This window comes from Harpia harpyja, chromosome 18 (assembly GCF_026419915.1).
Source record: "Harpia harpyja isolate bHarHar1 chromosome 18, bHarHar1 primary haplotype, whole genome shotgun sequence".
In the NCBI taxonomy this organism is placed as follows: Eukaryota; Metazoa; Chordata; class Aves; order Accipitriformes; family Accipitridae; genus Harpia; species Harpia harpyja.
In genome coordinates this window covers 1034748-1048486 of record NC_068957.1, presented here as the reverse complement: position 1 = coordinate 1048486, position 13739 = coordinate 1034748, and the positions used below count along the sequence as shown (strand labels likewise).

Genomic DNA, 13739 nt, shown 5'->3' with positions numbered 1-13739 from the left:
AGGGAGGACATGACTGCAGCTCTAATAACATTTTCAGGTTGACCTTATTTCTCATGGCTTCGTCGTGTTGATTTGGTCTGGACACATACTGCTTCCTTGTAGTCACTGCCAAAGGACCATCTTATCTTCACTGCCCGAAGCTCTGCTTTCAATTCAGCGCAGACCAACGCGCCAGCCAGCCAAGGGCGTTTACAGCCCTAACTGTGCTGCTCTTTGTCTCAAAATAAATTCTGGGGCTGAAATATCTTTTTCTTTTTTTTTTTTTTACCCCCTCCTGTTGCTATTAACCAGTTCATCGCTACATCCAAGTCTTTTGTTCCCTTCCAAACAAGATCGTGTTTTACTTTCAAGTCCCAAGCCCAGAACAAGTTCACAGCAGGAAGGAGGAAATCCACACTGAAAAACACGTCAACACCCCAGGAAATCAGTTCTTAGGACGTTGTAAATAAAGCGTACAAAGAAAGCGAGCCGGGGGTTGTGACCCCACTATCACATGCGTGTAGACACCACTGGCACCCACTGCTCTGGGTGCCCTGGGGGCACCTCGGGACATCCCACCCAGCCACCGCTCTCCCCCAAGCATTAATTAAGCCTGAAAGAGGGGAAAACAAAACAGCAAATCTCTTTCCTTCAGCGAGGAGGATTCAAATAGCTGTAGGAGGCAGGATGCTGGTTAAACCGACGGGAAAACATTAATGCTCCCGCAAGGGGAGTGAGCAGAGGGAACCCTGTGCTGCTGCAGGCAGGAGCCCATTTTCATCCATCCCATCCATGCCCAGAGCCGTGCTGGTCACAACGCCTTCCCCAAACAGTTGCAGCCCCATGGGGACTGGTGCTGAGGTCCCAGAGGAAAGACGCTGCTTTGAAGGTGATTTCTCCCCCCTTCCAGAGTGAATTGCCTTTTTCTGCTCAGACCTTGGACTCTAAGCAACAGACCTCAGGGCTGCTGAAGCGGCGAAGCTGGTGCCAGCAGCTCGGCCGTAGACACATCACCGCTGCTCCCTGGCGCGGTCCCAGGCTCCCCTGCCAGCACCGACAACTCCCCGGCTCTGCCCTTGGGACGAGTGAGCTGTACACAAGAAAACAGCTGAGCCAGCTTAATCCAGGCTCACGGATCTCGTGCACCAAGGACAGGCCGTTTTCCCCATTATTTCCCCAAGTGAGACAAGCTGGAGATACCAGGAAAAAATAATTCCGCTTACCTGCTGCCTGCAGCACGGGGGAAGGCAGGAGGAGCCCGGCCCCTCGCTCGTCTCCTGCCTGTCCCTGGGCACCCGGACAAAGCTGCTAAAGCAAGTCCTGACCCACGCAGGAGCCCACCCCTCAGGGACACCCCCGTATCCGCTGCCTTAGTCCAGCTGGGACCCTGGCAGGGTGGGAAGGGACGGCGTCAGGGCCCCTCATCCACTGGATTTCCTTAAGGCGAAGTTCAGAGGGTGGGAGCTTCTCCGTGGACAGGCAGAGAAGACAGGCGAGCAGCAGAGCGTAGGTGGGAGCCCGCCGGCCCCATATCTCCATAATAAACCACCACGTGCGTTTTGTGTCCCGTTCAAACCCCAGCACTAGGCTGGGGGAAGTGCAAAGTCAATGACCCCAATTCACATCCTGCCCTTAAGAAGGCCGACAGCTACAGTAGGCATGCAAACCCTCCCCAGAACGGTCCCCAGTAATGTAATTCATAAATACGATGTCGTAACTCTACCCTCGCCCAGAAGAGGAAGGGACCTGGCAGGGCAAAAGAGGAGGGTGACCTACAGCCACCTCCTCGCACGGAGCATCCCCCCTGGAGTTCGGAGGTTTCAGCAACAGATGAAAAAGGCATTTACAAGAGCATCAGCCCCAGCCTTATCTCTGGTGGTTCAACCCAGTGCTGCAAGCAACGTTTCATGCTTAGCTAAGGAGATCGCAGGCTTGGCGTTATTTATGAAGTGTATGGGTTGTCTCCAGCTATGTATGACTTGTATAACCCGCTGTTTGCAGAAGAAAAACCCCAGGGCTCCTCCTGGAGTCGCTCCGAAGGTAAAGCAATGGAAAAACAAGAACTAGACAAGGCAAAAAAAACTCTTTGCAGCAGCTCGAACTGCCCCAGGGAAGGGGAACCCCTTCCCAGCCAGCACCGCTGATGAGGGCCAACAGAGAAAACGCTCCAGTTAAAAAACTTGAGTACAGTCTCTCCCCTGCACAGAACTTTTGATGAAAGAGTTGAACTTATTTTTGTAGGAATTAAAGGAATTCAATAAAAGCAGACAGCAAACAGCCAGGAGTTTCTATAACCCGTTATCTCACGGGGGAAGGGAAGGCACCAACCCCAGTATAGAGCTATACATCTCTACCAGCATAATCCCCTCATGAGCCTCACACTCTGGGCACAGCGCATCACCACTGTAGCTAATGTAATAATGACAATCAGGTAATTTTGCTGCAAGTTTCCCTACACAGAGAACCACAGCTTAGAAACAGGTCTGGACCTGAAATGAGTATTTTCCTTACACGTACACCATTTATGTTGGTTAATGGGGTCAGCAGGTTTTCACGTACAGACAGAACAACTACAAAGTCACACTCTAAGCTCTTATACCCACCTTGCCCACATGTACCAGACCTCCAGCCATTAAAGCATACATTCCCATTCGGAGGAAAATTATGTTTCCACATTAAAAAGAAGCAAGTGTGAAGAGAGCAAAGACAAGACGCAAAGAAAGGTCTCATACCATTGCAACATTTCTCTTTTACTCGCCCACCATCACCATGTTTGGTTCATCATCGCAGGGAGTCGAAATCCTGCCCGCACCAAGAACTGAGCCTCTCTAAAGCCCAGCTTTACCGGGCTTTCCTGCAAAGCCAGGGCCGGTGTCTTCCCACACTCTCACCTTCCTGTGCAGGATTTTCTCAGGCCAGCCTCCTGAGGACACCTCTCCCACGCAAAAAAAGAAAAAAAAAGCCGTGACAGGCACGCCGATCTGGGAGCTTGCCTGCTGGCAGAGCCCCTGTGCAGCTGCTGGGCAGGTGTTTCCTGCCCCGAGCTCCCCCGTTTCCAGTGCTCCCATGCTCAGACGGCACAGCAGCTGCGGTCCCCCTCCGATGGCGTGCTCCCTGCCCTGCCGCTTCCCCAAGAGCGTCTGGGATAACCCACCGGCCAGCTGAGATGCTCCAGCCTGCTCACGGGTTTCCCTTTTGGCACCTCTTGCCCTTACCTTTGCACCGGGCTACAGCAGCCTTCCCACAAGAATGAGAGGAATGGGCTCTCGTGTATCGTGGATCTAATTGAAGCAGGGACCATATTTTTCAAGCTAGAGCCCTCCTGCGTATTGTAAGGTAAGCAGAAAAGTAGAAAAAAACAACCAACTTTGTCTTTCTCCTGTTCCGAGCATGCCGCAGGGAAGAGAAGCCTGCATGCACGGGACAGGCATCCCCAGCCTCTTCCAGTGCAGACATCCCCAGGGAAGTGGAAGAAGGCGGCTTCTTCCCTGGACTCAGAGCCAGACTCACAGGGGACAACCCTCTCCAAAGCGGACAAAAAAAACCCATTTAAAGGCAAAGCTTCTGCTGCCAGCCACAGCCAAGGCAGAACACAAAGCATTTCAAGTTGTGACTTACGGGCACGCTATGGTCTTTGTTTCAACTCAGCAACCACCTCCTGCTGTACAAAACCACCACAGACAAAGTCAAGGCATTTATTTTCTAAGCAGTAGGTATCTGATCCATTAGTAACATCTTGGTTTGATTCAGCTTTAAGCTATACAAGAACTCAAGACATCACCACCTCACTGCCAGGTTAAAGCAGTGGCAGCAGGTATTCACTGTTGGATGGCTTTGAAAAATAAATGAGCTGGGCTTCTGCTCCAAGTAGAGATAAGGAATTTGTTTATATTTGAGAGAGTTTAAGATTGACCAAACTTCCAGCCAACTCTAGCCAGGAGTCCCCACTCCCCCACAAAACAGCTTTATCATGGGCAGCGGCAGCAGCCTCACACGGAGGACCCATCACCTCCCGCCACCAAGCCTCAGCCTGGGACGAGGGGAGCTGTTACCACGGCCTCTGCGGCTGAGGCTGTGCGAAGTGCAACACCTGCTCTACAGCTGGAGGTTCGTCCGTCGGGAAGCAGAGTCAGAGCCCCCACTCCTTAATTCTTGGCCACTGCTCAACAGCTTGGCTCCCTTCTGCAGCCTCGGTGGTGAGCCAGAGGCAAGAGGAACCTGCTGCTGCCACCGACGAGCCTCAGCCACGGACCGTAAAATGGCATCCGCTACAGACTGAAGCCATGATGAACAACATCGACCTCTGAAAGCATTCATATACCTTCAAAATTCCAGTAAACGGTCACAATTTTATTAACAGGAAAATAATTTGGTAAGATCTGGGACAGGGACTTGAGGAGCACAGATGTGGAACAAGTTACTTGGCTGACAGTGGTCAGGAAGGGCTTTATTGCATAGTTGTTGGCAAAAGGAGAGACACCGAGCGGTGTACGTACATAAAGTGGCAGTGTTGCCAATCCTACAGCCAGGATCCGGGCCTGAGTTGGGTGCGGGGCTGAGGAGAGGAGCAGGGAACAGCACACGCATCCATGTAAACGTCCCGGGCACAGGGCTCTCCAGTAGGACATCCTCAGCCATCTAAGACACTGCTGATTGAGGAAGAGGTCAGTTGTGCAATATCTAACACGATCAGAGTTTACTGGGAAGTGCAGTAAAGGCAGGGCAATAACTTAGGACTCAGCCTTTGCGATTTTAATTACATGCTCAAGGGAAATCAAGGAGATGAAATCCTTAGGCGTATATCTTAAAAAGGGATCACAACGAGAATACAGCTGTTAACTCCTTCTGCCTCCTCCCTGGGGTTCTCCTGGCAAGGCAGCATCAGAGTAATTAAATACATTCACAGAAGATTAATCAAAATAAGCTTCTTGCCAATCAGAAACTGGGCCCAATTTTAAGGAGATCTGGTCTTCTGGGGGTTTTGTTTTGGGGTTTTTTTTCCTTCTTTCAGCAAAACATCCTCAGCTAGCCAATTCTTTTTATTTCCCTCCCCTATTTTGACTTTACAAGGTTCTTATTTTTACCAAGTGGCTAACTGGAAATATACCACCCCTGAGTCACAACCATATCTTTCTGCCACCACCTGAATGCTGCGTGCAAAATCATCCTTCTCCTTCAGAATTTCTGAAGGTATAGACCTTGTCTTTCCCCCCCCACGTTAGTAACAAGAGTTCAAATAAAATAAGAAGAGGAGATACAATTCTATAGCATTTTGCTTTTACTCCTTCATGGAATCTTCCCAATGCAACTTCACAAAAGCAACGTAAAGTCTTTTTTTTCTTCTAAAAAGAAGATTATGTTCCACAGACTATGTAGTGCAATTGGTTATCTGGTAGAAAAAAAAATTATCTTCTTCAGCTCCACGGAAGGAAATGCTGAAAACAGTTCCATGGTCTCAATAAAAATAGGAAAGTATATCCAGGATCCTCTAGAAAGTTTCTTTTGTGTTGAACACACAATACCTACTAATCTGCCTTTAATTGAAGAGTATAGAATCTGGGTCCTGGTTAGCCAGCTGTGCAATGTGCTTTAATACATCCTTTTTGGTAATGATCCCGAGTAGCTTCCTGAAAAATGAAAACACATTTTTAGTGCATCAACACCCACAGAAGGTATCCTTGCTCTTGCATAGCTTCACGTAGGGCAATTTTAATGCCTTGCAGTAGTTGAAGTGCCTTTTTGGAACGCAGCGCTGACACTCCACACAAAGTATGGTGCTCACAAGCCCCAACAGAAATGCTATCAGTATTTTACAATAAAAGAGGTAAGGAGGTTATAACCAAATGACAAATGCTAATAATTATTAACACCCACCTTCTCTGAAAAGATCAACCTGATGTCTAGTGCTGCATTTTAAGTCCTAGTACTTTCAGTAGCTGTGCTTTCAAAAAGGTGCCGAGAGGCATGCTAGGAACTAGGGAATTAGGCAGAACGTCTGCTGGGGAGTGACGCTGAGCAATGCGGCTGTCTGTCAGGAGCTGGAAAGATCAGCTGGTCCAAATGCACCACAGCCAGGGAACAGGGAGAGAAATCCCGCTGGTGCCACCCTTCAGGGAACAGATCGCTCGGTTTCTATCTTTGCCCTCCTTCCTTCCCACCTCGCCAAACACGCTGTTTCTGACCGACAACAAAGCAAATTCACGTAGTAACATGATACACATGGCCAGATTTGAGGGAGGCCGTGAGCCCTTTCCATCAGTTCTAGAGACCCACCACCCTATGGAGCTGTGCCTTTGCCTTACAGGCTTTATGTTACTGCTTCAACTGAAAGAGGCTCAGGGGTTCACAATCGCTTTTTTCCAGATAACAACTGCTCCAGCTGATGCTCAGTGCTCTACACATCAGAGGGCTTTGTTCACTGGAAGGAGAGGAGGTTTTGACTCAGGTCTACAGGCAATCCTGGGACCTCAGGGCTCTGCCTGCAGCGTTCTTACCCGTTGTGAGTAACCAGGCACTGGCGCAATCCCAGCTTGCGGAATATATCCACGACGATTTCCATGGGTGTTTGGTCTGTCACTGTGAAAGGACTGAGGTCCAGGATGCTCCTGAGTTTCAGCATAGAGGGGGAGCTTGGAGGCAGCGGAGGAGAGTGGTCAGTGAAATAAATAATTGAAGTGCTCACAATCCCATCCTGCTTCTTTCGGGCATTTTCTGGAAGAAGAAATATTTGATTAAATATCATCCCTCCTTTCCTTTTCCAAAGCGAAGAACATGCCCTTTTCTCTCACTGCCCACATTGGGATGGCCTTATAAGTCCATTCCTTCCCTTCACCTGTGGTGTTTCTCAAGGCAACCGATGACCCAAGGAAGGTGCGATATGTTTCCATCCTATCTTCTAATAACTACAGCGTAACCTCTAAGATCTCCAAAGTTTCACCCCAGGGGTGAGATCAGCACACGCTTTGCCTAATGTCAAGGCTGCCACGCATCTCAGCATTTTGCTCTGGCCATGTAGATGCAAGTTCTGGAGATATTTAACTTCCCAGTTTTAAGAGGAGGTAGATAAAATGCTTCGTACTTTTATCAGTCACCAACTTGGGTCCCGTGCAGAGTCGCTAAAGGAGTATTTTTAAGCACTTAACCTACTGGCACAGGCTCCACACCCATGATTAGGGTCAAGGACAGAAAACAAGTTAATTACTTGCCATCGCTCAGATATTTACACTAATGCATTACATTCCTGCTACACAGGCAATTTGGATAACTGCCACATTGCAGCTTCATTTGATATTTACATTCCGAGGTGCACTGGGAAAGGGCTAGCCTGGCAGCCCAAACACCAGACTAGGTATTTGGAGCTGGCCATCAAAAGCTAAATGCTGTTCTGTAGCACACAACAGTGCATTACTGTGCATATCTTGGGGAAAAGATTACTCTTAACGAGTCCCTGCAGATTCAGAATAACACAAATAGGAGAATTCGTGGTCATACCACAAAGCAGCCTTACAGAAGGCAGGCAATACACATAGCATGATAGTACAATTTTTTCTGCATTTTATTCCATAGTGTCATAAGCATTTGGCCAGATACTTATCAGAAGAACGAGTGCAATATTCACATGCTCCAGAAGACTGTATTGCACATCCTAAAAGTGACACTGAAAACTCCTCTCAAAAGAGAGAGGGAACACACAGGGTTGATGCATAGCTGCAGGCAACTTAATGATAAAAACTACTCTAGCTCTGCTATGGGACAAAGCCAGCTCAGGACCAAGCCTTCGCACCACCCCTACATCAAGTTGTCAAGCTTGAGCTAAGACAGTGCATTCAGCCATGTGCTGGAGAATACACCGAGAGCTCGCGTGTCTTCAATCTTCCACAATCATGCTGTTCCTACGATCGTTTTCTGCTTTCATCCAAGGTGACTGCCAACCCGCAGTCAGCGGACAGCCAGCGCGCTCTCACCCGCTCCCTTGCACCAGCATCCATATCCCCCCCTCCAAGAGCCAGAAGAGGGGACTGACCTGCAGGAGCTAACCGAGCAGGGAGGGGAAATGTGTTTTCAGCTGCATCAGTTCTCCCATCCAGCTTGCCACAGGGCTTGCACGAACCCTGCCGGGTGCCGGTGTAAGGAAGCATCTCAGCAACTCCAGCTCACCCACGCTCAGCGCAGATGCTTGGAGCCCGAGCTGCAGCTGGACACAAACCACACGGACTCCACCTGCATGAGAGTGTGGGGCTTGGTACCTCTATGCCCAATCTTCACTCCAGTGCAGGCACAATTTTTAAGGACCGCTCAACCATAACACACAGATTTCTCCTGCTTCATCAAGAGAAGACATCCTGTCTCGCCCAAGCCCACAAGAGACAACGTGACCAGAATTTCCACTCGGGTCTCATGCTGGTAAACAGCACTTGCAGATTTCTAAGAAACTTGAGAGCAAGAGGAACCTAAACGTGCCCTAAATTGTAATATGGCAGAGCTGTTTCCAAAGGAGCTCAACTCGCATCACAGATGGAAATTGCATCTGAGTGATGCCAGGACAGTGTTTACCAAGTCCTGCCAGCACCACACACCACCTGCCTCACAACCACCAATACAGGACGGGAGCACAAGTGAAACAACTAGAAGACCAGGCTGGCTTTCACAGGTGAAGAGAGATAGAAGACTATAAAACATCAGTATCGATATTTATAGATTTGACAGCAGCACCTCAGAAGTGACCCAATATTCAGCACATGGACCAACTAGACTTTTTTCCTTAATGAAATAAAATAAGGTTTGAGACATTAACAGTTAAGAAAGCTTTCCACGTCCTCTCATCCACAAAGTCAGGAAGGCTTAGTTCTTGCTGGCAAGAAGTCTCATGCCACACAACCATGCCCTAAGGTTCATGAAGTCAGCAGAGCAATACTAATTGCACCAGGCAAGCCATCCTGTCCTTCGTGCTCAATGCATGCAGATGCCACGCTGCTCAGGCACCAGTAAGCACAGACACCATCACTACTAGGTGTTCAAACTCATCAAGTAAATTACAGCTGGTGCCATTTAAGGCCTCTGATGGCATCATTTATGTACACAGTATCTTGCCTCTTACCAACTGAAATGATGAGGTCTCTCCTGAGGACAAATCCAACAAGCCTTTGGGACTCCCGTGACACCACCACTGGATAGCCACTGTACGTGGTTTCATTGATGATGGTCTCAACATCTTCTACGGTCATGCTGTCCTGAGTGATGACAGTCAGAGGAGGGTCATTCCTCCGTGGCCTCATTACATCCATTGCAAGTGTCTTGTGTGAGAACTCTTCCTTGGCTTCCAAGAAAGGGTATCCGTTGAGGCGAATATGGGCATCATAAATGCCTTCCCGTCCAATGGCATCAGCCACCCACTTGCTGGTCATTGCTGCTGCCATCAGAGGAACGATGTATTCCAGTCCACCAGTGAGCTCAAACATAATGACCACTAGTGACACAGTCATTCGGGTCACTCCACCTGCAAACAGAACACAGAAGACAGATGACATGAACACGCAGTTTTGAGGGTTTCCAGGCAGGAGAGCTGTTCTGAGGTTTGCTACAGCTATCCTCTGCTGATGCATCTAGAGAAGGTATCGTATCAGCAAGCAGTTGTACTGTTGGACTCCTACATCACATTCAGCATTGCAGTGGAAGCCAAACACAAGCAGAACAGAGTACTGAAACCATCCGTCCCTTCCAGAATATCATGCCATGGGCTGGCTTACAAGGGTTTGCTACATGGTTTTGATGGGTCTTTCCCTGAACTCAGAAGCAACCTTAAAAGATGGCTAACTTTCTCTTGTGTTACTTAGTTAGCTGCAAAATAGTTTGGCCATGCCATAGAAGGGCCTTATACACACCTCCATAGGCAGATTCATGAAATGCGACCTCTGGCAGGCTGTATGCAAAAGGCAAGCGTCATCCTGACATCCTCTGGTTACTAGCATTAAGTCCACTAACAGCAAGGGCTTCAGACAACTTACCTTTCAAGTTTGCCGGCTTTCAGCCAGATATTTTGACTACTGTTCATTACACTTTAGGTTTTCACACTAAAACAGTTGAGGCATTTCAAGAGAAAACAGATGAGTCTTCTTAAATATTGACCTTTTTTTTAAAACAGCACTTTGTCTCAGCATATTTAAATTATGCTTTTGAGATTCAAGTCCCAAAGCTACTCCCAAATATTTTAGAGGAGTTTTGCTCCAATAACCATCTCCTAAAGGGGCACCTTTAGTACTGCCCAGTGGTAAACAGAACAGTTAATGAGGTGGAACCATATTTATTTTTCATCACTTACATGCAAACAAGAAGGTCTATCCCCTTTAAAAAGGCCAAAGATGGGTTTTGGTAGCATGCTTTTATTGTTCCTGAAATGCAAGTTTCTCCTGATACAGTAAAGTAGTCCCTTAAGAGTTAAACATATTATTCTGTGGAGGAGAGGATTGGGAATTACAGTAAAAGTGAAGTTCAGTCACGTGCACTCAATTTCTCAAATTCAGCCAAGCAGAAGAAGTGTTACCAAAAACCAGAGCACTTTAAAGAAGAGTTGCATCGTAAGATTTGAGGCCAGAACAGGAAGTAAAATGAATTAAAACCCCACAGGAAGACCTGAAGTCCCTGGCCAGTCTCATTTATTCTAGCTGCCTATTCAGGAGGCTCCCCACTGAAACCTGTCGTGCCCAACTATAGGTTGGTGCTGGCAAAAGAATGCAAACAGGATGAGGAACACATTGCACATGCTAGTGCAAAAGTTTCCTGTTCCTGAGATGAACCCAGCTTCTATGGACTGCAAGAACAGCAGCAGCATTTCACTACTACACTTCTTAACATGGCCAACCAAGACCCAAACCACAGCTTGGACTTCAAAAGACATCTTGCTTACCTAGACATGCTGCAGCCCCAACCATTGCATAGAGGCCAGGAGTGATGCAGTCAGCTCCTTGACTGCACCAGCCACTGAAGATGGCCCAGTCGTGGTGGTAATAGGCCAGCTGCTCCATGGCTACTCCGAGCAATCTGCCTGCTATAGCACCCACCGCCATGCTGGGGATGAAGAGACCAGAAGGGACCTGTGAAAACACACATCAGTAAATGTGCCATTTCTCAGACATTTCAAAGACTAGCAATGGGAGTTCAGAACAGGACTGAATTAGAGGTTACACTGAAGTTAAAACTGGCAAGGATGCCTTGCTCTATCACCTCTGCCCTTCCTGCACCCTCATGCTCTGAAGTCTCTGCAACAGTTTGCATTTACTCCTCTCTGAGCAGGAGAAACAGCCACACAAGAGGTTAGCGTGGAACAGAACAAGCTTTTTTCAAAAGCTTATTTCCCAAGAGAATATAACAAAGCTTCACTCACACACCGCTAACACTCCCCTGTGCCTTTCCAACCACACGAGTATATGTTTATTGCAGGCACGGGATTTTCCCACTCTGCTGGCTTCACGTACTGGGAGTAGAATCATCCTTCTTCCCTGGCAGAAATTCAAACTCCACTGTAAAAGTGAGGGTTCCTGGAATTAGCACACACAGCACAAGTGACACCCAGCAGAGCCACTGCCAGCAAGTTTCACCTCTGCACTTCAGCTGTTCCAGGACTCCAAAAGCTCCTGTTTGAAGTCAGAGAATCTCCCCCCTCTTTCCTTTACACATTTGTCATACAGCTTTCTCACGCATTGTACATCTTTCTCACAGACTTGATGATTGCCCTTGAGTGTCAGCGACTGCCTCACGGCAACAATGATGTCCAAACCTCTCTGGTGATGTCACCTTTCTGGACAGACCGCTCAAGGACTGGGGGGCAGGGTTCAGCTCCACCTGCTGAACCCCACTGCAGGAAAGCTCAGACCTAGGCACTATATCCATAGCTCGGGAAGCTGCCACCAAACAAGTTCAGAACCATCTGACCAAGCAACAGCTACGATAAATAAGCATTTACAAATTAAGATATCAATTGCTTTGCAATTAGCTATTGTGCATATATATATATATATTGCATATATATCAAAAAGGCTTGAGGTAGGACAATTTAGAAGCATTCTGTGTCTGGAAAATGGGACATGAAGCCCTGAGACACCAGCTTCAGTGACTGCATCCGAAGCCCACCCTCAGGCTAAAAGGTTTCTACTGCCCTCGGTTACAAGCACCGAACAAATAATTGCAGTCTATCACCATGCCCGCTTCTTAACAGAGCTTGGGGAGGAAATCATGTCTGTTTATTGAGCAAATAAAACTCTTAGGACCTAGGGTTCCTGCAGAGGATGAGAAGAACATGAGCTCCTTCACAGGCAATTCTCACCTTCATGCCAAAGGTGAAGATCGTGATGAAGACTTTCATTATAAGGGCCAAAGCCAGCTGCCACATGGCAGTGTAAACTCCTGGGCCAGCAGCTCGGTCTGGCAGGTCATCCCCTTTGGTGCTGTTGAAATCATTTACATACTCGCAGAGCTTGGATGAGTCCAAAATCCCACAGTCATTGAAGAGCTCAGAAATCAGCTCACTGGTGCTCATTCTGGTGTACTCGTTGGGGAAGGCCAGAATGGCTGTGATCGCAGTCACTGCAAACACCTCCAGCACAGGGTATTTGCCAAGCTTGGTTGTCTTTCGTCGCCTGCACCAGGCAATGTTGCTGCGAATGAAGAAAGCTCCCCAAAGCCCACCAAATATTCCCAAAAGGATGAATGGCACGAGCTCCAGAAGATGCCATGGCATGTGAAACTCCACATAGAAGAGAACCAGGCGGCTGTTCCCGAAAGGGTTGATAGAGCGCAGAGTAAACGCAGCGACCAGAGCAGCGAAGAAGGAGCGCCACAGCGTCTTGAGAGGAAAGTAGTAGCTGACCTAAAAAGGAAAAACAAAGCAGATTCAGTCACTTTAACACTTCCCACTACACCAACTGCTGCCCAGTAACAAAATCACCACTGCATGAAGTAAAAGCAAGGACTGAGATAGATGTGCACTGGCTACATTCCCTCCTCTCCAGCCAAACACCCCAGGCTTTATTTTGAGCTCCCATTCAATACGGGTTGCAATGACTGGGATGGGTCCTGGCCTGCATACTTCGAATGCAGCAAGTGCCCCCTATGATCCCTGAAGTGAAGACGACGTACTCTGATAATAAAAGCTGTTACAAATAAGCTATGAGCTGAAGAGAGAGAACTATTTGCCTTGCATGCTCTGTAAAGTCCAGAAGTGCCAAACAACAGTGCTTGCCACAGCTACCACCACAACTACTGCTCAGCTGAGCAAAACCATCCCATTCCTCCTCCGAGCTAAGCTCTGAAGCTAGCAGCCGTGATCCATTTCACGTCTGGATCAAAAGAACAAGGATTAGAAGTCCCTTGGGAAGGAAAGGGGTTTGATAAGCCAGATAAATTTGTTCCCAGGTACCCTGGGACAGAGTTGTCAGGAGAGTGGACATACAGAAAACATGACAGAGGCTGTGGCTGTGAGCAGTCAATGTTGCTGAGCACAGACAGACTGGGGGAAACCAACAGGTTTATTGCAAAGCTATGGATAGACATCATCCAAAATAAATTCTCCAGTATTCATAAGAATTACCTGAAACCCCAATAAGCTTTTAGGTTGCTTGGCCTTGTAAATACACCACCAATCAGTATTCAAGAGGGTCTCCTTTCCACACCCAAGCAGTTATGAGTGGACTGTATTTTTAAACCAGCAGGGTCAGTTCTTGCAATAAACCAGCTCGCCCAGAGCTAATAGAAAATGCTGATGTTAC

The 13739-nt window shown here is 48.0% G+C and overlaps 1 protein-coding gene across 15 annotated transcripts in view; it reads right to left on the bottom strand.

Moving 5' to 3' along the window:
* Positions 1 to 3660: 3660 nt before the first annotated feature.
* LOC128153888 (H(+)/Cl(-) exchange transporter 5) overlaps positions 3661 to 13739 on the bottom strand; it is a 45165-nt gene continuing 35086 nt past the window's right edge. For all 15 annotated transcript variants that reach the window (XM_052813788.1, XM_052813786.1, XM_052813790.1 and 12 more), the window contains 5 exons: positions 12299 to 12841; positions 10883 to 11069; positions 9077 to 9475; positions 6474 to 6690; positions 3661 to 5606 (listed from right to left, as the gene is read on the bottom strand). In XM_052813788.1, the coding sequence (XP_052669748.1) occupies positions 5516 to 5606; positions 6474 to 6690; positions 9077 to 9475; positions 10883 to 11069; positions 12299 to 12841 (1437 nt within the window). In that variant the 3' untranslated portion in view covers positions 3661 to 5515. The remainder of the gene's footprint in view (positions 5607 to 6473; positions 6691 to 9076; positions 9476 to 10882; positions 11070 to 12298; positions 12842 to 13739) is intronic.